This window comes from Eubalaena glacialis, chromosome 18 (genome assembly GCF_028564815.1).
Source record: "Eubalaena glacialis isolate mEubGla1 chromosome 18, mEubGla1.1.hap2.+ XY, whole genome shotgun sequence".
NCBI classification, from domain to species: Eukaryota; Metazoa; Chordata; class Mammalia; order Artiodactyla; family Balaenidae; genus Eubalaena; species Eubalaena glacialis.
In genome coordinates this window covers 63,420,390-63,445,109 of record NC_083733.1, presented here as the reverse complement: position 1 = coordinate 63,445,109, position 24,720 = coordinate 63,420,390, and the positions used below count along the sequence as shown (strand labels likewise).

General features: G+C 48.9%; 1 protein-coding gene across 3 annotated transcripts in view; it reads right to left on the bottom strand.

Annotated features, from left to right (window-relative positions):
* Nucleotides 1-24,720, bottom strand: part of MYH14 (myosin heavy chain 14) — a 91,956-nt gene that overhangs the window by 27,786 nt on the left and 39,450 nt on the right. For all 3 annotated transcript variants that reach the window (XM_061173733.1, XM_061173734.1, XM_061173735.1), the window contains 13 exons: nucleotides 24,261-24,448; nucleotides 21,211-21,332; nucleotides 18,428-18,497; nucleotides 18,130-18,290; nucleotides 16,972-17,080; nucleotides 14,071-14,202; nucleotides 13,031-13,237; nucleotides 10,319-10,456; nucleotides 8,386-8,509; nucleotides 7,635-7,806; nucleotides 5,454-5,666; nucleotides 4,731-4,875; nucleotides 3,799-4,005 (listed from right to left, as the gene is read on the bottom strand). In XM_061173733.1, the coding sequence (XP_061029716.1) occupies nucleotides 3,799-4,005; nucleotides 4,731-4,875; nucleotides 5,454-5,666; nucleotides 7,635-7,806; nucleotides 8,386-8,509; nucleotides 10,319-10,456; nucleotides 13,031-13,237; nucleotides 14,071-14,202; nucleotides 16,972-17,080; nucleotides 18,130-18,290; nucleotides 18,428-18,497; nucleotides 21,211-21,332; nucleotides 24,261-24,448 (1,988 nt within the window). The remainder of the gene's footprint in view (nucleotides 1-3,798; nucleotides 4,006-4,730; nucleotides 4,876-5,453; nucleotides 5,667-7,634; nucleotides 7,807-8,385; nucleotides 8,510-10,318; nucleotides 10,457-13,030; nucleotides 13,238-14,070; nucleotides 14,203-16,971; nucleotides 17,081-18,129; nucleotides 18,291-18,427; nucleotides 18,498-21,210; nucleotides 21,333-24,260; nucleotides 24,449-24,720) is intronic.

Below are 24,720 nucleotides of genomic sequence, written 5' to 3'. Positions count from 1 at the left end.
AATGATCCTGGGTGCAGCTCCTGGTCTCAACGTTCCTTTGCTGTAGGAATCGGGCAGCAGTTTACCACTTTCTCCCCCCTGGACTGTTGCCTCCAGAGGGTAGGACCTCATCTGCTTTGTTCCCTGCTGTGTCCTCAGGGCTCACAACAGGGCCTGGCACACAGTAGGTGCTCAGGAAATGTTTGTTGGGTGAGTGCCTCCAGCACATATGTGTTACCCTGAACCTTCTTCTCTCCCTTTTTGAGGTTCACTTAACAAATAAGGTTGGGTTCAAATTCTGGCTGGTAAGAAAATTTATCTGAAAACTTGGAAATAAGAAAAGGCAGTGGTCAGGCGTCCTTTAGAAAGGACAGGACTGGGACTTCCCTGGTGGCGCAGTGGTTAAGAATCCACCTGCCAACGCAGGGGCCACGGGTTCGAGCCCTGGTCCGGGAAGATCCCACATGCCGCAGAGCAACTAAGCCCGTGCGCCACAACTACTGAGCCTGTGCTCTAGAGCCCGCGAGCCACACCTACTGAGCCCGTGTGCCACAACTACTGAAGCCTGCGCGCCTAGAGCCCGTGCTCTGCAACAAGAGAAGCCACCGCAATGAGAAGGCCGCGCATCACAACGAAGAGTAACTCCGCTCGCCGCAACTAGAGAAAGCCTGCGTGCAGCAACGAAGACCCAACGCAGCCAAAAATAAATAAATAAATAAATAAATCACTTTGTTGTACACTTGAAACTAACACATTGTAAATCAACTACACTTCTATAAAGCTTACATTTGATTGCCCTTTGGGACATTAACCAGTTTTGTCTCTGACTGCGCTATTTCGTTCCGGCATTCTCTCTTTTGCTGACTATACACACACCAATTTGTTGTTGTTTCTCTCCTTGAACATCTTTACATTCTGCTGGATCCCTCATTAATGCTTTTTTTTTTTAATATTTATGTTTTTATTGAAGTATAATTGATTTACAATGTTGTGTTAGTTTCAGGTGTACAGCTAAGTGATTCAGTTATACATACATTATACACATATTCTTTTTCAGATTCTTTTCCCATATAGGTTATTACAAAATATTGAGTATAGTTCCCTGTGTTATACAGTAGGTCCTTGTAGTTCATCTATTTTATATATATTAGTGTGTATATGTTACTCCCAAATTCCTAATTTACCCCTCCCCTGCAACTTTCCCCTTTGGTAACCATAAGTTTGTTTTCTATGTCTGTGAGTCTGTTTCTGTCTTGTAAATAAGTTCATTTGCATCATTTTTTTAGATTCCACATATAAACGATATCATATGATATTTGTCTTTGTCTGACTTACTTCACTTAGTATGATAATCTCTAGGTCCATCCATGTTGCTGGAAATGGCATTATTTCATTCTTTTTTATGGTTCATTAATGCTTTAAATAAATCTTTGACATGGGCTTTCTGTGTCTTTGTATGACAGTCATGCTTTGAACTTGTGAAAATGATATTTTGAGCTGACCTTGGTACCTCCTGGCTGTGTGACCTGGGCAAGTGATTCCTATCTTTTAAAAAAAAAAAAAAAATATATATATTTATTTATTTGGCTGCGCCAGGTCTTAGTTGTGGCACGCAGGATCTTCGTTGTGGCATGAGGGATCTTTTAGTTGAGGAATGCATGCGGGATCTAGTTCCCTGACCAGGGATCAAACCCGGGCCCCCTGCATTGGGAGCATGGAGTCTTAACCACTGGACCACCAGGGAAGTGCCTGATTCCTATCTTTTTGGTCCTCAGTTTTTCTCATCTGTGAAATGGGGATGATAACAGGACCTACCTCCCAAGGCTGCTTTGAAGAGTCAATGAAATAATGAACGTAAAGTGACTAGCTCAGTGCCTGGTATATACCTGTGCTCAATATATAGGTACATCTGACAATTTTTTTTTTTTTTATCTGACAATTTTTGAGAGCCTACTGAGAGCCCAGGAACTATTCTAAAAGCTTTCCAAGTTTAGGCTCGCTGGATTCACACACCAACCCTATGAGGTAGATGCTATTATTAGTCCAAGTTTACATAAAGGGAAGCCGAGGCACAGAGAGGTTAGGCAATTTGCCTAAGATCACACAGCTACAAGTGGTGGAACTGAGATTTTAGCCCAGGCAGAATGGCTCTAGAGCTGCCCTGTCCAATATGGTACCAACTAGCCTTAGGTGGCTATTTAACTTTAAAGTAATTAAAATCAAATAAAATGAAAATCCAGCTCCTCAGTTGTACTCCTCACATGCCAGGTGGATAGTGCAATGACAGAACATTTCCATCACTGAAGAAAGTTCTACTGACCAGTGCAACCTAGAACTCCTGCTATCAGCCACCAGACTCTACTCTTGGTGTCACTTTTATTTCTGTAATATGTAAAGTGCTTAGGACAATGAGCACTACATAGCATAATTCCATGGGGGCAGACCCTAGCTGTCCCCCCAAATCCCTTCTCCCCTGGTCCCACTGTGACAGGCTGTTAGGTAGGCCTATGGCTGCCAGCTAGAAACTATATTTCCCAGTCTCCTTTGCAGCTAGGTGTGGTCATGTGATTACGTTATGGCCAATGGAATGCAAGCAAAGTGATATATGCAAATTCCATCCCATCCTCTTTTCCCCTTCCTAAGCTGGAGCACACAGGTGCCCACAATCCAGATTTAACTCTGAAGATGAGGTCAATGCCCTCAGGGATAATGGAGTGACCTCATGGAGCATAAGTGTCCCGCCAGCCTCCACTGCTTACTCTGAGCCTATTTCCTGAGAGGGAAGACACATGTCTTTTATTCAAGCTGATGAATTCTGGAGTCTCTTTGTTATATCGACTTAACTTTCACCTTAACTATACACTCTTTTTTTTTTTTTAAAACATTTTTATTTATTTATTTATTTATTTTTGGCTGTGTTGGGTCTCCGTTTCTGTGCGAGGGCTTTCTCTAGCTGCGGCAAGTGGGGGCCACTCTTCATCGCGGTGCGCGGGCCTCTCACTATCGCGGCCTCTCTTGTTGCGGAGCACAGGCTCCAGACGCGCAGGCTCAGTAATTGTGGCTCACGGGCCTAGTTGCTCCGTGACATGTGGGATCTTCCCAGACCAGGGCTCGAACCCGTGTCCCCTGCATTGGCAGGCAGATTCTCAACTACTGCGCCACCAGGGAAGCCCCTATACACTCTTTTAATCTTGAAATTAAAAATGGTAACAGTGTTTTCCCCCCCTTGGGGTTGGGGAATTAAAAGTCATTCTTACCCTCTTTCTGCTTGTCTGTATTCTCAGTAATAAACAGGTATTGGTCATTTAGTTAAAAAACATAATAAAATTAAAATTTAAAAAACGCACATTTCTTCTAACAGTCACAGTATGTTATTGTCCTCACACAGGTCCAAGTATTCACGCTGGGTTTTTCTAATCAGATCATGGATTATTTAAGACCAGAAGATAAGAGGGTGGAGGGTGGGAGCTGTGGCAGGGTTAAGAGCTACAGGATCAGTCATGCCTGGGTTCACGCTTTGTCTCTGAGGGACCTAAGACAATCAACTTCACCTCCCTGGGCCTGTTTCCTTATGTGTAAAATGGGAACAATATTAGCACTTCCCTCAAAGGAGCATTAGGAGGAGGCTTTGGCAAAATACACAGGATGTTTGGTGCATAGTAATCACTCACCAAATACTAGCTATTAATGTGTGCTTATGTTGGAAAAGTTGGAAAGGACAGTAGGGTTGATGTGGACCAAACTGAAGTCCAGAGAGGGCAGGCATCTCACCCAAAGCCACACAGCAGAGACCACCCCCGACCTAGCCACCCCACTCACCTGGGCTCGCTGCAGCTTCTCAGTAGCCTCTGCTCGTGCCCTCTCCCCATCGCCAGCCCGGCCCTGCACCTCCTGCAACTGTGACTCCAGGCGACGCCTCCGTTGTTCACCCTCCTGACGCGTGGTCTGCAGGTTGCTTAGCTCTGTCCGTAGCTCAGACACTTCGGCCTCCAGAGCCAACCGGGTCTTCTCCCATGCACCTTTGCTCTGGTGGGGGAGAGAGACAGCAATGATTTATGATTCCCTTTCTCTACAAGACCAGGCACATGAATACCCCAAGTCCTTTGTACTGTCTATTCCCTCTGGAACTCCTCACTGTTCCTTAAAGACCCAGGCAGACTCCTACCTCACGGCCTTTGCACTGTCTATTCCTTCTGAACTCCTCACTGTTCCTTAAACACCCAGGCACATTCCTGCCTCAGGGCCTTTGCACTGGCTGTTCCCTCTGCCTGGAACATGTTTCCCTGTGATGCCAGGATGGCTCACCCATCACCTCCCTCAGTTTTTGACTCAGATGTCATCTTTTCACTGAATCTCTCCAAGGCCTCTCTATTTCAAATCACAACACGCCCCCTGGCCATTAGCACTCTGAAACCCCTTTCCTGTTCATCGTCTTCCCATAGCACTTATGACCCCGCTGTATATTATGAATGTGTTTAGATTGTTTACTCTCTGCCTTGCCTGCTAAAACGTGAGCTCCACGACGGAAGTGGGTATTGGTTGCTTGGCTCACAGCTGGGGCGCCCAGTACCAACCCGGGAATATACTACATATTCAATTAACATTTGCTGAATGCAAGATGGATCAGGGACATGAATATGTGAGGAGAAAAATGGGCTGGCCTAGAACCAGCCAGAGGTACCTCCTCCAACCCAGCATCCTGCTTCCCCTCCCCATGGCTCCCCAGACACCCCTCCCCCATCTCAACCCACCCTCCGGGCTTGCTCCAGCTGTTCTGCCAGCTCTCCCAGCGCCTGGCCATGGCGCTGCCGCAGCTCCTGCACCGCCACCTCATGAACGCGCGTCTCCTCCTCCAGAGTCTTCTTCAACTCTGTCACCTCCTGTTCTCTCTTGGACCTTGTATTGGGGAAGGGGAAGGGAACAGAATTTCAGAATAGAGGAAGGCTGGGACTTTGAAGGAGCCCCTGACTGCTGGTTGTGCCTCCTTTTATTCTTTCCCTCCAAGGATGGGGACCCTCACTCTACATTCCCCAAGGGATCTGGGCAGTGATGCTGCAGAAGAAGGGTGGCTTTAAGGGTGAGCTCCTACGCATCTTTCAAAACCCTATTCAAAAGGCCCCTTCTCAAAGAAGGCTTTTTGGGCTCCCTCCCATAGAGTGATACAAGGGCCTTCTCTGATCATCCACGATGCCCTGTCATACTCCATGAAAGCTCACTTTGTTCTGGACTGTGTCTGTCTTTGCCCGAATCTGCCTACCCCTGGACTGGGAGTTCTTGAGGGCAATGCCTGAGTCTTGACTCATCTCTGTCCCCAGCTTGGCCCACACTGGGCCCAGAGTCAGTGTCCAATAAACAACTGTTGAACGACTAAACAACTGTGCAGATGGAGAGCTTGGACCCACATCCTTTTCCCTGCCCAGCCCCCAGCCCCCCATGGGCCCGGCCTGTGCCAGCTGCAGGCCGCCCAGCCTCACCGGAGCTCCTGCTGCGCGTTGGTGGAGTCCAGCGTGTCCTCTAGCTCGCTCCGCAGCGCCTCCAGCTCCTCACCCAGGTCCCGGCGCTGCTTCTCTGCCTTGGCCCTGGCTGCGCGCTCTGCCTCCAGGTCCTCCTGGGCCTCGGCCAGCCCCGCTTGTGCTTCCCGCAGGGATTTGAGCAGCTGGGCCCGGGCCCCGCCCTCCTCCTCTGTCCTGGGGGTGGACGAGGACCAGGGGGTTAGTATAGGGGCAGGCAGGGGATGGGGATGATTTCTAGGGGTTGGAGGGGCCAGACACGGCCAGTCCCGGGTTAAAAGCCCAGCTCTGCCCTTGGTCATGTGTCTCCAGTACTCAGAGCCTCAGCTTTCTTAGCTGTAAAATGGGGATGACACCACCAGTAATCACAGGGACACTTATTAAGTTCCTGCCACTTGAGAGCACTTTACTTTATCATCTTGTGTAATGTTCACGCCAAACGAGGAAACTGGGGCCCAGAGCGGGAAAGTACTTGCCCTGGTCACATGGTCAGTGGGTGGCTGACCCCAGAGTCCCTCCTCATAACCCCTATGGGATCGACCTCTTGCAAAGAGAAGCTGAATGGAGAGGCAGCGTGGACTCTGGGTTAAATGGCTCAGGGAGATGGTCCAGTGGTTAGGACTCTGCACTTCCACTGCAGGGGTTGTGGGTTCGATCCCTGGTCTGGGAACTAAGATTTCACAAGCCGTGTGGCGGCAGGCAAAAAAAAAAAAAAAGAAAGGAAAAGAAAAGAAAAAACAAACAAAAAAACCCTGTAAGAATGGCTCAGGGAGATGCATTGACCACGGTCTGTATCCCCTGCTCGGCCACCTGCCCTGGCAAGTGACAGCTTCTCTGAACTGCAGGCTCCTGGTCTGTGAGAGAGCGTGACTGCCCCCCTTCACAGGGCTGCCGCGAGGATGGCAATGTAGCGCCAAAGGCTACATGTTATATGATTCCACTGCCGTGAAAGAGCAAGAATTGGCAAATCCTATGTGGACAGAAAGCAAATTGGTGGTTGCCAGGGTGAGGGGAGGGGGGAAATTGGAAGTGACTGCTTAATAGGATTTTTTTTTTGAGGTGATGAAAATGTTCTGAATAGAGGTAGTGGTTGCACAACATCGCAAACGTACCAAATGCCACTGAACTGTATGCTTTAAAATGGTTAATTTTTTTTTCTTTTTGGCTGTGCCACGCATCTTGCAGGATCTCACTTCCCCAACCAGGAACTGAACCCGGGCCATGGCAGTGAAAGCACGGGGTCCTAACCGCTAGACCACCAGGGAACTCCCTAAAATGGTTAATTTTGTTATGTGAATTTCACCTCAATACAAAAGAAAACGGAAAAAAATAACAACGGCAATAACGGAAGGTAAGAACAGACACACGCAGCATCTAATGAGGGCTTAGGGTGTGCCAAGCATGTTCTCAGCCCTTTCTCATTTAATCCCTACACTAATCCTAGGAGAGTTTCTATAATCATGCCCTTTTTCCAGATAGAGAAACTGAGGCTCGAGAGGTGATGTCACCCAGGTGAGGTCACATGGCCAAAAAGGGGAGGAGCCAGGATTTGAACCCAGAAGTCAGGCTGGAGGGTGCGTGTTCTTAACCCCCCTCCACCAACCCCGTGTCCCATCGATTCTCAGATGCACATTTTCCCCACACTGTAACCTCTCTGAAATCAAGCTGCGCCCATACACAAGGGCACCTCAGGTCGCATGGAGCGCAGTGGGTGAAAAGCATTTGAAACACTGCGCATCATATCTGGCACACAATAAGTGCTGAATAATTGTGAATGACTGTAATTATGATGATTATGATTCCTAAGATGGCCAGACCACCTATCCAATCACAGCGGATTCTGGGCTGTTTGGTTTTGAGAGGCTGGGGTTGTGGGAGAAGAAGAAATAGCATTTCCTTGCCTCTGTGCAAGAAACTGTGTAAGTTACTAGACACGTAGGGCCCGGTTTCAGTTTTCCCTTAACCAGGTGGGCTTGGAACTCTTGTGTCCATCTTACAGAAGGGGACACTGAGGCTCAGAGAGGGTGTGCACGGCTGGTGAGCGGCTAGGCCGAGCTCTGTACCTGCGGGAGGGTCTCGCCGGGCGCCCCCAACGCTGGCAGGTGGCGCCCCCGTGCTGTGCACCCCACCCGGCCCACCCCGCACCTGGCCAAGGCGACCTGCAGCTCCTCCTCCTTGCGGCCCAGCTGGGCCCGCAGCTCCTCCGCTCGCTGCTGCTGTTCTACCATCTGCTCCTGCAGCTCTGAGCCCTCCACGTCCAGCCGCCGCTTCAGCTTCTCCAGCTCCTGGCGGCTCTTCTCCTCCTTCCGGAGGCGATCTGGAGGCGGGAGGTGGGGGGGTGCGGCATGCACAAGGGAGCCAGACCCACACACCCAGGGAGACCCACGGCCCCGCAGTCAGGCTGAGCTCAGCATCTCTTTCCACCCCTCCCCCTCTTTCCCAGCTTCCCCATCCCTGGGATCGCCCACTGGTCCCCAGACCCCCAGATGCCTTCTCCCCTCCGCCCCCCAGTGACAGCCCCTGCTCCTGCTCGCTGGCTCTCTCTGCCCTGTCCTTTCCTCCCTGCCTCCCCAGCCTCCTCCTGTGCTCTCTCCCTTCTGTTTCTGCTTCTGAGTCCACAGCAAGGGACAGAGATAAAAAAGTGTCTGAAACAGCTAGTGGGACCGTCAGATTGAGAGAGTGACCCAAGACACTTAGGAGTGAGTAAGAGAATTGGACAGAGAGAGACAGAAACAACTTAAGAGCTGGGAGGACACCTAACCTGTCCCGAGTCTTCTCTCCTGCCCCCATTTAACAGATATGACCACTGAGGGCCCACAGCACATGAGGGTCACCCGAGGTACCCCCTGACCCCGCTGGAGTGTGCACTGGCCCCCACTGAGGGGCAGGCGCTCACCCTCCATGTCTGCAATCGTGGCCTCGTATTTGAGTCGAAGCTTATTGAGGCTCTTGACTTTCTCCTCCTCCTCAGCCGCCTGGGATGAGAACTCGGCCAGACGCTCCTCCAGCAGCTTCCGCTCCTGAGGGTGGTGGGAGGTGGCGGTGGGGTGTCAGGGGCCCAACCCTCATCTTTGATATCATTCTCATCTGCGTTTCTGCTCATCTCCATCCTTCCCTGACCTTTCCTGCTCCCAACCCCTTCCCTCCTTTTGCATCCTTTAGGATCTAGGGACCCGTCCGACCCCCACCGGGTTCACGCCTGTTAACTATGGAGACTCCCACTATTTGAAGGACACTCCCATTCATTAACCCATTGGCCCACAGATGGATACTGAGGTTGATTCAAATCAACTGCTATTATAAACAACACTGCAGTGAACATCTTTGCACATGTGCTGCACTTATGGGTGAGTTCTGGAGCCTTGTGACTACTCCAGGTCCGACTCATAGACCAGCAGCATCAGCACCAAATGGGAGCTTGCTAGGAACGGAATCTCAGGTTCCACCCCAAACGCGCTGAATCAGAATCTGCATTTTAACAAGTTCTCCATATAATTCCTGGACACACTGGAGTTTGAGAAGCACTGGCCTGGAGCAGCTCTTTTCTTTTTTCTTTCTGTTGATTATTTTTATTTATTATTTTATTTTTTAATTTATTTTTGAGCAGCACTTTTCCAACTGTGAGTGGTTTTGGAAATCAGGCAGTGGGTCGGCACTACCTCAAAAAGGAACAAATAGAACAGAGTACAAGAGAAGAGCCACTGCATCCAAGGAATGCTGCAGAAAACTGTGCATCCTTGAGCTCTCAACTCAGGCACCATTGCCTCCAGGAAGCCTGCCCTGGCTACCCCTAGCACAAGTCAGGCCACCCCACTTCCATGGTTTTCTGTTTTTTTTCTGACAGTTTATAATTAGTTCATGATGTGTGGTTATGTTGATTTCCTGGGGTGACTCATCTAGCTTTCCTCTCCCCCCATGCCCCTGTGAGGACAGAAATGGTTTTCTAGTTAGTTAAATGCCATATCCCCTGTGCCTAGCCCAGTCCTGGCTGTGCCAGGTTAAAGATGGTGGCAGACTCTTCACCATGTCCCCAGACAGAGGCAGAGTCTAATTCCCCAACCCTTGAATCTAGACTGAGTCTGCTTTAAGCTCAGTGGTCTGCAGACCACAGCCTGCAGGCCAAATATGGCCCACTGCTTGTGTTTATAAATAAAGTTTTATTGGGACACAGCCACGCCCATTTGATCACGGACCATCTGTGGCTGCTTTCATGCTACAATGGCAGAATTGAGTGGTTGTCACAGAAACAGCGTGGCCTGCCAAGGCCCAAATATTTACTATCTAGCCTTCTAGAGAAAATGTTTGCCAACATCTGATCTATAGAATTCAAGGGAAGTGATGCCGTGTCAGTTCCAGCCTTAAGCCTTTCAGAGACCTGCCCACTTCCACTTCTTTTTCTGGGAGCCCTGAGCTGCCAGGTGAGAAACCCAGGCTCTCCCGTGGGCAGAGAGGTCATGCAAAAGAGCACCCGGACACCAGCCCTCCAGTGCCCGCCACTACGTCACCACGACTGCCTAAGGGGACCTCGGCCCAGCCCACCCACGCAACGATGGGCTGTAATGAAATGGGGGTTGTTTTTAGCGATGTGGCTTTGGGGTGTCTGATGATCCAGAGATAGATAATGACACATAATAGCTGCTCAATAAATACCAGCTTGAGTGAAGCTGCGACAGAGACGCAAGGAGATGGAAAGGGTTCAAAGGAGACACAGCCAAGACCGAGAGTTCGAAGACCCCTAGAGGTGGTGCAAGCTGGGGGGGATGCAGAGAAGGACCCATGCTCATCAGTGAGCCCACTCCCCCTGCCCTTGGGGCTCACAGCCCACCCACCTTGCTCAGCTTGCCGTTCTGATCTTCCAAGAGCAACAGATCCTCCCCCAACTTTTTCAGCTTTGCCTCCGTCGTCACTTTCTCCAGCTGCAGCTTCTGCCGGGCCCCTTCCTCAGCCTCGAGGTGGGTCTCCAGCTCCTGCAGTGGGGAGAAGGCAGGGTTGAGGACCCAGCAGCTGGGGGCTGGCGTGTGATGGGAAGGATGGGTGGAGGGGATGGTTCACGGATCTCCGGGGCTTGTGGCTCAGACAGGTCCACAATCTGGGTGGGGCTGGGAAGGATCCAACGCTTACTTTTCATTCATTGGGTTAATAAACACTGATTGAGTGCCTGGTGGGGGCCAGGCACTGTTTGAGGTATTAGGATAGATAAAAATCTTTGTCTATCACATTGAAATCACATTCTTGTGTGTGTGTGTGAAGATTATAAACATCATAAATAAACATAACACAGAGATGGGCACTGTCCACTATGGCAGTCACCAGGCACGTGTGGCGATTTGTGGTGTGAGACTGGAAATTAAGATTCAATATTTTGCAATGACATGGACGGACCTCAAGGGCATTATGCTAAGTGAAATAAGTCAGACAGAGAAAGACAAATACCAGACAATCTCACTTATGAGTGGAATCTAAGAAACAAAACTAAAATAAGAAAAAAACACAAGCTCAGGGCTTTCCTGGTGGCGCAGTGGTTGGGAATCCGCCTGCCAATGCAGGGGACACGGGTTCGATCCCTGGTCCGGGAAGATCCCACATGCCGCGGAGCAGCTAAGCCCGTGTGCCACAACTACTGAGCCCAAGTGCTACAACTACTGAAGCCTGCGTGCCTAGAGCCCATACTCCACAGCGGGGGAAGCCACCTCAATGAGAAGCCTGCACACCGCAAGGAAGAGTAGCCCCCGCTCACCACAACTAGAGAAAGCCCAAATGCAGCAACGAAGACCCAACACAGCCAAGAATAAATAAATAAATAAATAATTTAAAAAAACAAAAAAACACAAGCTCAGGGAATTCCTGGTGGTCCAATGGTTAGGACTTGGCGCTCTCACTGCCGAGGGCCTGGGTTCAATCCCTGATTGGGAAACTAAGATCCCGCAAGCTGAGTGGCACAACAAAACAAAACAAAACAAAACCCACAGGCTCACAGATGCAGAGAAAAGATTGGTGGTTGCCAGAGGTGTGCGGGTAGGGAGGTGGGAGAAATGGGTGAAGGGGCTCAAACTTCCAGTTATGAAATAAGTCATGAGGATGTAATGTACAGCATGGCGGCTATAGTTAATAATACTGTACTGTGTATTTGAAAATTGCTAAGGGAGTAGATCTTAAAAATTCTCATCACAAGAAAAATTTTTTTCTAACTACTTAAGGTGCTGGATGTAAATTAGACTTATTGTGGTGATCACTTTGCAATGTATATAGATATCGAATCATTCTGTGTACACCTGAAACTAATATAATGTTATATGTCAATTACACCTCAATTTTAAAAAATTCACTATTACGTGTGGCCTTGATGGCTGGTAAAATTGGGAGTCCCTATAATGGCCTAATCACAAGTCCTTCTACCTGCCCTGCTACCAAAGATAAGGTCTCCTAACCAATAACCCTCTGTATCCTGGGGACCAGACAGGGTACCTGCTTATCCCTATCTAGTAGGCTTCAGTTACCTGCTAGTCCTCGGAATTATTTAAACAAACCAATCGGGAATTCCCTGGTGGTCCAGCGGTTAGGACTCTGAGCTTCCACTGCAGGGGGCATGGGTTCGATCCCTGGTCGGGGAACTAAGATCCCACATGCCGTGTGGCACGGCCAAAAAATAAATAAATAAATAAAATAAACAAACCAATCACATCTTCCTGCAGGAACCAGGGGTCACCTCATCCTCTTGTTACTACTAAGCTTGCCTCTCACAGCTGCAGCTTGTTCATGCCATTCCTGAATGCAACCCCACTGTGACTCTCTGTGCCATGGTGTCTGCCTCCCTCAGGCTGTGAATACTTGTGACTAATAACGTGCTTTCTATCCCATCTGTCCAGGATCAGGTGTGGTGTGTTAGGCCATCTCCATAACCACAGGGCAGGATCCCTGCCCCCCTCACCAATGGGGTCAAGAGGAGGTGATTAAAACACTACTGAGTTCTTAAAATGTGACCAGTCTGAGGAGCTGAATTTCCAATTTAATTCGATTTCTTTTAAATTTAAAACCTGTCACTCAATTAATTATTGGGGAACTTTTAAGTATGTTTGGATCAACTTGGGGATGTTAATCTACTTTTTTTCACTGAAGAAGTTATGAAATACAAATGCAGATGAAGTCCTGCCAATGAAAACTTAGCATCTGAATTGAGATGTGCCTTAAGTGTAAAATACACAATGGATTTTGAAGGGGAACCATGGCAGGGCAGCCTGCCTTGGAATGCAGCAGCACAGAGGCAAATGGAGCCAGGAGATGGAGAGAGGCAGAGTACTGAAGCTACTGCTTGAGCACCCGGATCCAGCCATGCCTGAAGCTTACACATTCTAGAGTCTCCTATTAATTTGAAAGCAAAAAAAAAAAAGTATTCTTTTTGCTTAAGACACTTTGAGTTGAGTTTTGTTTTGTTTCATTTTTTCAAATTCATGGCCAAAAGAGGCAGGGTTTGCTGAAGCAAAGGTGTGTGGGGTAAACAGAAGGGGTGGGGGGAGGTGGCCTCGGGCGCACGGGGGCCAGACCTGTATATGTTGCTGCAGCCTCCTCTTCTCGGTTTGCAGCTGGCGGCTGCACTCCTCCTCCTCGCCCACACGGGCCTCTAGCTCCGACACCACCAGTTCGAGCTCCTGCTTTCGGGCTGCCAGCCGCCCCCGGGTCTCCTCAGTCTCAGCACACAAATCTGCCTCTGCTTGCAGTTGCTCTGCCAGGCGGGCACGCTCCTCTTCCAGCTGGGGGTGGGGTGGGAGGTCAGCGTCCGTTAGGTGGTGCTCCCAGGATGGCCCTCACTGGAGCACCAGGTCCCTCCTGCCCCCTGAGTTACTTTGCCCTTTGAGGCCTGGGGGGCAGGAGGGAGGGATGGAAGACAGTCCCCCATCCTGCTCCTCATCTCAGGATGACCCCTAGTCACCAAGTCAGACCCCTGGGTGCCTCCCTCTCCCTCACCTCCCTACAGCCCATCAGTCCCCAGCTCCATCCCTCCTGCCCCCCTCCTCTCTCCCCATAACCCTAACAGGCTTGAGCCTCATCCTCTCCCAATGGACTCTCTTCCCGGTCTCCCAGCCTCCAGTCTCCCCATCTCCAGTCCATCCTCCAAATAGCCCCAGGGAGGACTTTCTATCAGCTCACAGTGCATTTAATACTCCTACGCCTAGAAATTTAACCAAAGGAAATAATTCTGAAAAAACAAACAGAAAAATGCTCAAGAAGGGGTTTGCTTCAGCGTTAAGATTCCAGAAATACTGGCAACAGTGAAAAGTCTACTGCCTGTGTACGATAACCCTGCCCCTGCCCTGCCCCGATGCTGGACCAGCCTCCTGAGCATCTTGGCTCTGCAGCAACCAGCCCCACCCCCACTCAATACCCTGGCTACATCCCCAGGGCCCCCGCTCCCAGCATCTCGCCGCTCAACCACACCAGTTTCCGCCCCCATTCAGCCCCAGGAAACCTCGGTTCTCCGTCCGCCCGCAACCTACCCCTGCCCCCGACCCAGCTCAGCTGGAAGCCCCGCCCACTATCGGCTCCTCCCATCGCCACGCCCTCACCCGGGGACCACGCCCCTTACCTGCGCCACCCGGCCCTGGAGCTCGCCCACCTCGCGGGCACTCTGCTGCTGCAGCTCCTGCACTTTCTGTAGTTCCTGCGCCCGTGCCTGCAGCACCTCATCCTGCCGCGTTACCTGCAGCAGTGGCTTCACCTAGGGGGACAGGAGGGATGGTGGGTGGCTGGCTCCCACCGTGGGAGGCCGCTGGGCTCAGGAGCTAAGAACTCACGCTCTGAGCAGGGCCGCATTCCTGGGTAGGCGTGCCAGCTCCTCCACTACTGGCCCTGTGACCTCATCAGTCGGAATGAGTGAATGACTTCACATTTGCCAATAGCCTAGAACAGTCCGGGGTACATTACAAGCAGCGCTAAATGTGTCCCTTTTTTGCTACAGGGTCCCTTTGCCTACAGGAGACACTGTGCCTCAAAGTTCTTAGTCCAAGGTCCATAGTGAGAGATGCACTTTACACTGTGTGATTCCAGGCTGGAGTGACAGGCCAGCCCCCCCCACACATGAATAACCGAAATGAAAGTTTCACCAAACCACACGCCCCTTTGCTAAGCGGGATATACTCTGCTCATGCCTGTTCTATTGCTTTTTCTTTGGTTCTCCTCAACTCCGATTCTTCTCAACTTCTCTACTGTATTTGATTCTTTTTCTATTTTATTATCTTCCTTTCTGAGCTAATTCATAGCATTTATCACAGCTATAACTTTCTGTTTATTTGTGGGATTCATTCACTGATGGCTGTGTGGACAAAGAATGTTGCTGGACATCCCCTGACATATCACTAAACAGAGGATGTTGAGGCCATCAAGCCGTGAGCCACTGCAGCTGCCCCCAACGGTGCACCCTGAGGGGATTCAGGATGGAGGAAAACAGGATACTGGCCCTAGGTCATTAAGGTGCATATCAAAGGAATAATTTCATTCAGCCCAGACTCTTGCATCTTCCCATTCAGAGAAAAGCGCTATATTCATTAACTCAGATGGCTGGGTTTTCTTTAATTAGCAGTAATCTTGATGTTTGACTACCTGGTTTTGTTTGTTTGTTTGTTTCAAAACTCCTATGTATCCCGGCTCCTCCCTTACCCCTTTGTAACAGTCCCTCAGAGCTATCTGAGGGCTGTATCCGGGGCTAAAGTCCTCAGTAAAGCCCCAAACAAAACATAATTCTCAACTTGTAGGTTGTGTATTTTTTTTCAGTCCACACCTGGCAAACCACACCTCCTGTCCCCAGACCTAGGATAGGCAAACTTTTTCTTAAAGGGCCAGCTAGGAAATATTTGAGGCTTTGCAGGCTATCCTGTCTCTGTTTTAACTACTCCACTCAGCTGCTGTAACTCAAAAACAGCCACAGACAATAGAGTAACCAAACCAATGGGCATTTACAAAAACAGGTGTCTGGCCCATGGCCCATAGCTTACCAACCCCTGCCCTAAACTGTGGGCTCCATGGGGCAGGGCACTGTATTTTTTTTTTTAATTGAAGTATAGTTGATTTACAATGTTGTGTTAGTTTAAGGTGCACAGCATAGTGATTCAGTTATATATAACTATATATATTCTTATATATTCTAATATATATATATATATATATATTCTTTCTTAGATTCTTTTCCATTACAGGTTATTACAAGACATTGGGTATAGTTCCCTGTGCTATACAGTAGGTCCTTGTTGGTGGGGCATTGTCTGTTTTTATTTACCATTTTATTATTGTACCCTCAAAATTTACTGGCATATAGTAGGTGCTCAGTTAACATGGGCTGAGGGCATGTAGGCTGACAGTTCAGACGTCATATTCAGAATTACACTGAACAGCTGTGTTTTTGCCTCCAAATCTCCATCCTCCTTCCTGCTCTCCAATTTCCCACTGGGAGAACACCCTGCCTCGAAGCTCACACACTTGGCTCTGCCCCTCTGCATTGGGCAGGCATGTGATGCCAGCCTGGCTCATCTGATGTGTACTGACTGGTTCTGGGATGGTCATATGACTCCAGCCAGGCCAGTGAGAGTGAAACCTGGGATTCTGGCTGGAGCTCTGCGAAAAGAAAAGACCACACTGGCCTAGTTGGTGGCCGCCATGTGGGAAAAGTCTGCAGGGATCATCATGGAGGAAAGTCACATGGGAGGCACAGAATGTCAGATAACTAACATTGTTTGGGCCCTTGTGCAATAAAGGGTTAACTCAGCAGGTCTGGGTTGTTCAAACACTGCACATTTCAAGGAAAGGACTGGCCCTTGGCTGGTTCCTGGGAGATCATCTCTAAACCTTTGGATTATCCTGCCTGATAAGAGTCTTTTGTTTACCTTGACCTCTGGAGGGGCTGGAGTAACTAAGGTCAACCATGTGGACAGTCAAGGGGGTCAATCACATGCCTATGAAAACCCTAGACACTAAGGCTTGGGTAAGCTTCCTTGGTTGGCAATATTCCATATGTGCTGTCACACAGCATTTCTACAAGAATTAAGCCCTATCTGTACAATTCTACTGGGAGTGGACAATTGGAAGCTCGTGTCTGGTCTCTCCTGGACTCTGCTCTGTGCGCCTTTTACCTTTTCTGATTTTAATGTCCATCCTTTCACTGTAATAAACCGTAACCATGAGCATAACAGCTTTTCTAAGTTCCGTGAGTCCTTCCAGTGAATCACTGAATCCTAGGGGGTCTTAGGGACCTCAACTCAACCCTAGATCCAGCTGCACCTAAAGCTGTCCCATATCTTTTATCCACGTTGGTTTGAGTCAGATTTTTTGTCACTTGTTACCTCAAGAATCCTGATGAACAAAAGGTGGGCTGATTAGTCCCATTTTACAGATGCACAAAACTGAGGCCCAAACCAAGAAAGTCACTTGCCCAAGCAGACCTGGCCCCAAGGACCTGTCTCCTTGCCACTTGGGCCACCTCTCCAGGTGCCCTCACCTTGATGAAGAGCCGCCACCACTGCCAGTGTCTCAGCTTGAGGTAAGCTGCACAGTTCCGCTGCATCACCCTCAGAGCACTCTGCTGCTGCTGGCGCTTCTGGAAGGCCCTGGGTGGGGAGATGGGTGGGTGGCACAATGGAGACTCAGCCCCTCCAGGCCCTGTCAACCATTATTAAATGCCTACTGTGTGCAAGCACTGCTCTATTATCAGTAAATCTTGTTGGGTTCCATCTAACAGTCTCTCTGCCCTTGACTCTCTCTGCCCTGTTCCCTCCTCTCTGTTCCCACAGCCCCAGCCCCAGTTCAGCCCCAGCCTCATCTTCCACCCACGGGACCCTCACCCCAGCCTCCTCCCCAGCTTCCCAGCCTCCAGAGAGGGCTTTCTATGTCCACAGCTGACCCACCCCTCCCCTGCTCCTCAGTGCCCCTGGATATGGCCCCTGCCCCTCTGCCTGGTGTTTGGGGAGTCCTTTATTCTCTGATCCTTCCTCTGGGCCAGTTCCAAGGGAGAAGGAGACTCTCCTGAAAACTCCCTGCATTCCTGAAATGTACCAGGCTCTCACATCACTGGGCCTTGGCACAAGCTGTCACCCCTGCCTGGAACACCTTTCCCATCCTCCTTCATCTACCTGGTCTGAAGGGCCTCTCGCTGTACCTGTATGACCCCCATCAAAGCACATCTCGCCCTGGACTGTGACACTTTGTGCCCGTGTATGTCTCCCCCTCCAGATTGGAGTCCCTTGAGGGACTGGCCACTAAGGTGACCACACAGACCTGGCTTGCCTGGGACTTTCTCTGTTTTAAGCACAGAAGATCACGCATCCTGGGAAACCTCCAGTCCCAGGCAAACCGGGATGGTTGGTCACCCTATGGCTGAGTCTAGCTCTTCTCTGTGTCCCCAGCATTGCTCAGGAGCCTCAGGGACTGTAGAACCAAGAAGCCTGGGCATCTAGTGGCTCCATCCTTTTGTTTCTCAGCCCTTCTACCATCCTGGAGGCCCTGACATCTGGAGCCAACTGATCAACTCCTCCCTGACCCAGCCTCTGGGGCCATCTGGTCAACCTCTCCCTGAACCAGCCCCCTGGGGCCATCTGGTCAACCCCTCCCTGAACCAGCCTTGGCCAACGTGACCCCAAGAGATAGTGTGGAGCCGCACTTGCGAGCCAGGTATCCCCGGGCAGCTGCCTGGAAGGACACAATAATGTCTGTGACCTTCAGGTCCCGCTCTTCTTCTAGCTGGGCCAGAACCCCCGCCCGGAAGAAGATCTTGCTTTGTCCCACGCGGTAGAGGTTGGGGTCCAATTCCAGGGCCTGGATCTGTGGGAGCGGGGGAGGGGTCATGAGGAGGAGGGGTGATGAAAGGGGAGGCTCCAGCTCAACCTCCTCCACCACCTGAGACTGTGCACACACGTTCACACTCATGCACACACCCTCAGCCTCCACCCCCAACTCACCATCTTCTCACAGGCCTGCTTCCCATCCATAAAGCCCTTGGGGATGGCATTGGGTGTCAGGATCTCGTACCTGAAGTGGGTGGGGAGGGGTGGGGTGGGGGTGAAGAGTAACAGCAAACTGTCACCATGGCCAGGCGCTGGGTTCAGAGTGACAAATAGCAATAACAACAATAACAATAGGAACAGTAAGAAACACAAATATTTAAGTATTACCGAGGGCCACACACCAGGCTGAGAGCATTAATACCACCACCAATGGCAACAACATCAACAGGTCCTAGGTGTGTCCACTCCTAGGACACACCACGTACTGATTACGAGTGTTTAATTACACCAACACCATAGGTCATTGAGACGTAAAAGAAAGGTGTGTCTCGGAAGTGTGAGAATAACAACAAATAGGGGCTGATGTTCTTGAAGTTATTACGAGTCAGGCCCTGAGCTAAGTGCTTTACAGCTGCTTCTTTCACATTGCTCAGTGCAACTCCAAATTTTTTTTTTTTTTTTTTAAGTAGCATATATTTATTTAAATATTATTTTCATGAAGAATATTGCCCTCCAGGCAAACATCCCTGCCATCAAGTGTGCTTGGAACATTTGATTAGATAAACCATGCGTCTTTCTCATCTTGGTATTTCTTTTTTTTTTTTTTCATTTCCTTGTTGTTTATTTTGCTATATATATTTTTTTAGTTATTTTCTTAGTGCTTTCCTGAAAGGGATTACAGTTTGCATCTTAATTTAAAACAATCTAGTTTGGATTAACACTAACTTAATTAACACTAACTTAATTTTAATAATACACAAATCTTTGCTACAATATAATTTTCTTTCCCCCCTTTCTCAACTCCAAATTTTAAAGTACGTTTCATAAGCACACATGTGTCTGTCCTCAGAGCCTTTCCCCTGCTGTGCCCTCTCCCTGGATCCTGACATTTCATTAAAAATAATGCATATTAGATATACAACATATATACACACATATATATACACACACATATATCATATACATAATATTATATATTAATGTCATATATCAATATGCCATATTTTTTGACTGGTGATTGAGAAACGTGTGTGTGTGTGTGTGTATCAGAGTTTCTCAGTCACCAGGGATCTTGTTAAAATGCAGAGACTAATTCAGTAAGTCTGGGGTGGGGCCTGGAAATGTGCATACCTAACAAGCTGTCAGGTGATACTGATGCTGCTGGTCTGGGGACCACACTTTGAGTATGAAACTGCAAACCTGCGCTGTCCAATGCAGCAGCTACTGGCCACATGCAACTACTGAGCCCCTGAAACATGGCTGGGGCAATTGGGCAACTGGATTTTTAACTGCATTTCATTTTAACTAAGTGAAATTTAAATTTAAAAACTGAAGCAGGGGGGACTTCGCTTCCCTGGTGGGCCAGTGGTTAATACTCTGCGCTCTCAATGCAGGGGGCCCAGGTTCGATCCCTGGTCAGGGAACTAGATCCTGCATGCTGCAACTAAGATCCCACATGCCACAACTAAAAGATCCCGCATGCCACAACTAAGACCCAGCACAGCCAAATAAATCAATAAATATTAAAAAAAAAAAAAAACTGAAGCAGTGTAAAATATTTTTCTGTTCAACACAATTTCTTTCTTTTCTTTTCTTTTTTTTTGGCCGCTCGTCGTGGGGATGTTAGTTTCCCAACCAGGGACTGAACATGTGCCCTCAGCAGTAAAAGCAGGGAGTCCTAACCACTGGACTGCCAGAGAATTCCCACAATTTCATTGTTTTGATAGGACTACATTTCACTTTGACCACCGGAAATTTAGTGTCGGAATTGAGATGTGCTACAGGTGTAAGACATACACCAAATTTCGAAGACTCGGTAGGAATAAAAGAATGCACAATGTCTCACTACTAATTTTTATACTGATTACATGTTAAAATGATCTAATATCTTGGGTGTACTGGGTTAAATAAACTCTTGTTATCATTAATTTCACCTGTTTCTTTTTACTTTTAAAAATATGGCTACTAGAAAATTTTTAATTGTATATGGGGCTCACATTCTCTTTCTATTGCATGGTGCTGCTATATACAGCTTGCATGAAGCATAATTTTTGTTATAATATTCACCATATTACTGACTTCTTATATGTTGATATTTTTTTCTTCTCTCCTATTCGACTGCGTTTTTAAAAAAATAAACTTATTTATTTATTTATTTTTGGCTGCATTGGGTCTTTGTTGCTGCGTGCGGGCTTCTACTCTTTGTTGCGGTGCGCAGGCTTCTCATTGCGGTGGCTTTTGTTGTGGAGCATGAGCTCTAGGTGCACGGGCTTCAGTAGGTGTGGCACGCGGGCTCAGTAGTTGTGGCTCACAGGCTCTAGAGCCCAGGCTCAGTAGTTGTGGTGCACGGGCTTAGTTGCTCCGTGGCATGTGGAAATTTCCCAGACCAGGGCTGGAACCTGTGTCCCCTACTTTGGCAGGTGGATTCTTAACCACTGCACCACCAGGGAGGTCCTCGACTGCATTTTTATAAGCAATGCCGATTGCGATATCCAGATCACAACATAGTACTCTATGCCCTATCTCTCGGGGAGCCCACTGAATGGGGGCATTGCTCTCCCATATCACAGAGGAGAAAGCTGAGACTCAGTAACCAAAGGAACTTGCCCGGAGGCCCTGCCCCTCCACTCACGCTGAGGCCCCACCCCTGACCCCTCCCAGAAGTATCAGTCGGGGTGCTTTGGATGCAGGCGTGGTGGCTTCCAAACCCGAGCCCTACCCCACCCCATGCCGCTCACCTCTGCCGGAATTCCTGGAAGAGGATGCGGTTGGGAAAGCCCTGGCGACAGATGCGGATGCCCTCCAGGACGCCGTTACAGCGCAGCTGGTCCAGCACCAGCCGCGGCTCCAGCTTCCCAGCCTGCAAAGAGCAGTCACAGACATGCGAGGTCAGTGGCTGCCACACGGAGGCGCCACTCATTGGATGGCAGCCGTCAGGGGAACGCAGGTGGATGGCAGTTTGGGCAGGTCAAAAATGGTTGGCAATTTCATAATTTACTGAGCACCTACTACGTGCCAGGCAGAAATGCCTGCCCCAGGGAGCTCACTATCCACTGGGAGAGGTCGACAATAGATGAGGTCAGGACATCACTAACAAACGTCAGAAGTAAATGAGTACTAAGTGCTAAGGGGCAAAGAGCAGAGGGGAGGGAGGATGGGGAGTGCTGAATTTGCATAGGATAGTCTGGGAAGGTGACGTGTGAACAAAGCACGTACATCATTATTTTTGGTAGTTAACTTTCATTGCGTTTTCTTTCTTTTACCTGCTTTTTCCCCCCCCCCAAAGTAATACACAAATGGTAAAAATCTAAACACTACAAAAAAATTCAAATATACATTCTGAAAAACAACTCTTACCTTGCCCAGGGCCCCAGAGTGGTCAACACAATACCCAGTTTTTTATGGAGCCTTCTAGATCAGTTGTTCTCAACCCAGACTACACACTGGAGTCCCCTCACATGCTTAAAAAAGCAAAAACAAACAACAAACAAAACCAAAACCAAAGGAAAAAAAAAAAAAAGCCCTGGGCTAGGGCAGAATATAAATATCTGGTGGGGAGGAGGATTAAAAAATGAGAACCACCATTCTGTGTCTTTTTCAAGGGCTATCTAAGCGTATATGTATTTATTCATCCATCAAATGTTTATTGAATATTCACTGTATGCCACACAATGTGTTCTAGGCATTGGGGACTCAGCAGTAAAAAAGGAGATAAAAGCCCCTGCCCTCAGAATGTTTATGTCCCAGCAAAAAGGGAGTTTCTGTTTATTATTATATATGTTCCCTATTCCTTGGTAATAACGCTTCCATTCTGTGGGAGGGAGGGCGCTATTCCTCCCCCTATGCTCTCGGTCCGTGAGTGGCTAGGACTGACCTCATCCTGGCTCCACACATGGTCATGTGACCCAGGCCAGGCCAATCAGGCTGGTTCAAGGGTGGGCACAAGAGCCATCCTAGGCCAGTGAAAGCCAGCCCTGGGACTTCTGCTACATCCATGCTGCCAGAAGCTCTCTCTTTCCTTTAGGGTTGCTGAACTGAAAGAATGAAAGTCTGGAGCCACTGGTGGCTGCCGTGCCACCCTGAGAATGGAGACAGAGATTCATCAGAGAGGAGGCAACACATAGAAAAGCAGGGCCAAGCAAAGGAAAAAGATTCCTGACGTCACCGTTTGAGCACCTGGGTCCAACTGTGCCTGAACCTAATCGTGGAATCTTCAATTATGTGAATCTATACATTCTCACTTTTTTTTTTTGGCCGTGCCCTGTGGCTTGTGGTATCTTAGTTCCTCAACCAGGGATGGAACCCGGGCCCTCGGCAGTGAAAGCGTGCAGTCCTAACCACTGGACCGCCAGGGAATTCCTGATACATTCTCACTTTTGCTTAAGCCATCTTAGTGGCTCTCTCAAAAGAGCCCCAAGGAAATGGCTGAAAATAGCTGGAAACTGGAAATAATATATAGGATGGTCTCACAGTAACATTTTGTTTTTTTCCCTCCCTCCCTCCCTCCTTTCCTTCCTTCCTTCCTTCTTCCCTTCCTTCCTTCTATCCTTCCTTTCCTCCTTCCTTCCTCCATTCCACCCTTCAACAAGACATTTGGCAGGCTTGAGTGGGGAGGTGCCTAGCAAGGTCAGGAGACTGATTACATAAAAGGGGACTGAGAAAACTAGTAAATGTGTGCTATATTACAGGATCTCACTGTTGCTAAAAAGAGATGTTGGACTGGAACTTGACACACTGGTGGGAACTCATGGTTTTCAACATATAAAGATAGTTACAGAAATAAACATAGATGTAAGTGTGCGTACACATATATGTGTGTACATGTATATACATATGTGTATGCATGCATATACATTAGTGTGTATGTACATAGCTCTATTTACTGAGCGGTCCTGGGAGTGACACCTTGATACCATTGAGCACACCTAGCACCCAGATCTTAGACTGTAAGCACCATTCTCCACTTAAAAGGACCAAGGCTCCTTGGAGAAGTGGCTGAGTCCATGAATGCCATATTTCATCAAATAAAAGCCACTATCAATTGTAAAACACACTGTTATCTTATATACCACCAAGAAAGAAAAACTCTTGTCAATTAAACTCTGACAGGCCTTTGATTGTAAGCCACATCCCAACTTCAGAGATGCTAAGATTTCACAATAAATGTGTCTTAGATTTGATAAAATATGGTATTTACAGCTATGAGAAAGGAGACACACAGACACACACAGATCCACCTACTCAGTAACCACAGCTCCTACTTTCTGAGGACAGTATAAGCCCCAGGCACCTAGTTTCACCTTCTACTATGCTGACCCTTCTCTACAGGGCCTATTCTCTGAATTTCCCAACAAGAAAACTTATTGGTGGCCTGGGAGGCCAGGCATGGTCTCCCCACACTTACATGACACTCCCGGCTCCAACGGTCTTTTTTCCATCCCTGTACCTTTCATGCTCCAACCAACCACTGGGCTTTTGCACAAGCTGTTCTCTGCTTAGAATACCACTTATCCTTCCGAGCTCAGACCTTACCTTCTCCAGGGAGCCCTCCCTGACTTCACTGTATTCCCACTACCTGGCACTTAGTAGGTGCTCAGTAAAACTTAAGTCCCATAAATGAATGAATTTTCCTAACAGGGCATTGAGCCTGGGAGGGAAAACAACTTGCTCGAGGTCACACAGCCAGTAAGAAGTGAGCCTGGGGCCAGACATGGCTCCAGCCACATCCAGCAACTGGGACTTTACCCACTGCCAGAGCTGCCTTCCCTCCCCGGGCTGGGTCACTCACCCTCTTCTCGTGGTTGGGGATGATACAGCGGACGAAGCTGGGGTTGGTGTTGCTGAGTGTGGCCATGAGGCGGCTCAGGGACTCCTTGTAGAGCTGTCCCACTGTCCGGAACATGCCCCGGCGTGGGCGGCCACCAGGCGGGCCATCCCCAAGGCTGTTCACCTGCTCCAGCCCCACGATGCCCTCCACTGTGGGAGGAGGAAACAGATGTAGAGAGAGAATAAAGTCAAACGTCAGTTTTAGGGGGCTGGGTTGGCCAAAGGTCAAGGATCTTATTATTTATAGGACCTGGCACTTTACATATGAAACACCTCTCACAGCCTAGTAAGGTAGGTATTATCAGCCCATTGGACTGACCAGCAAACTGAGGCTCAGAAAGATGGAAGACTGTGCCCAAGGCCACACAGCTTAGGATCTGAAGACTCAGGACCTGAACCCGGGCAGTATGAATCTTCTCGAA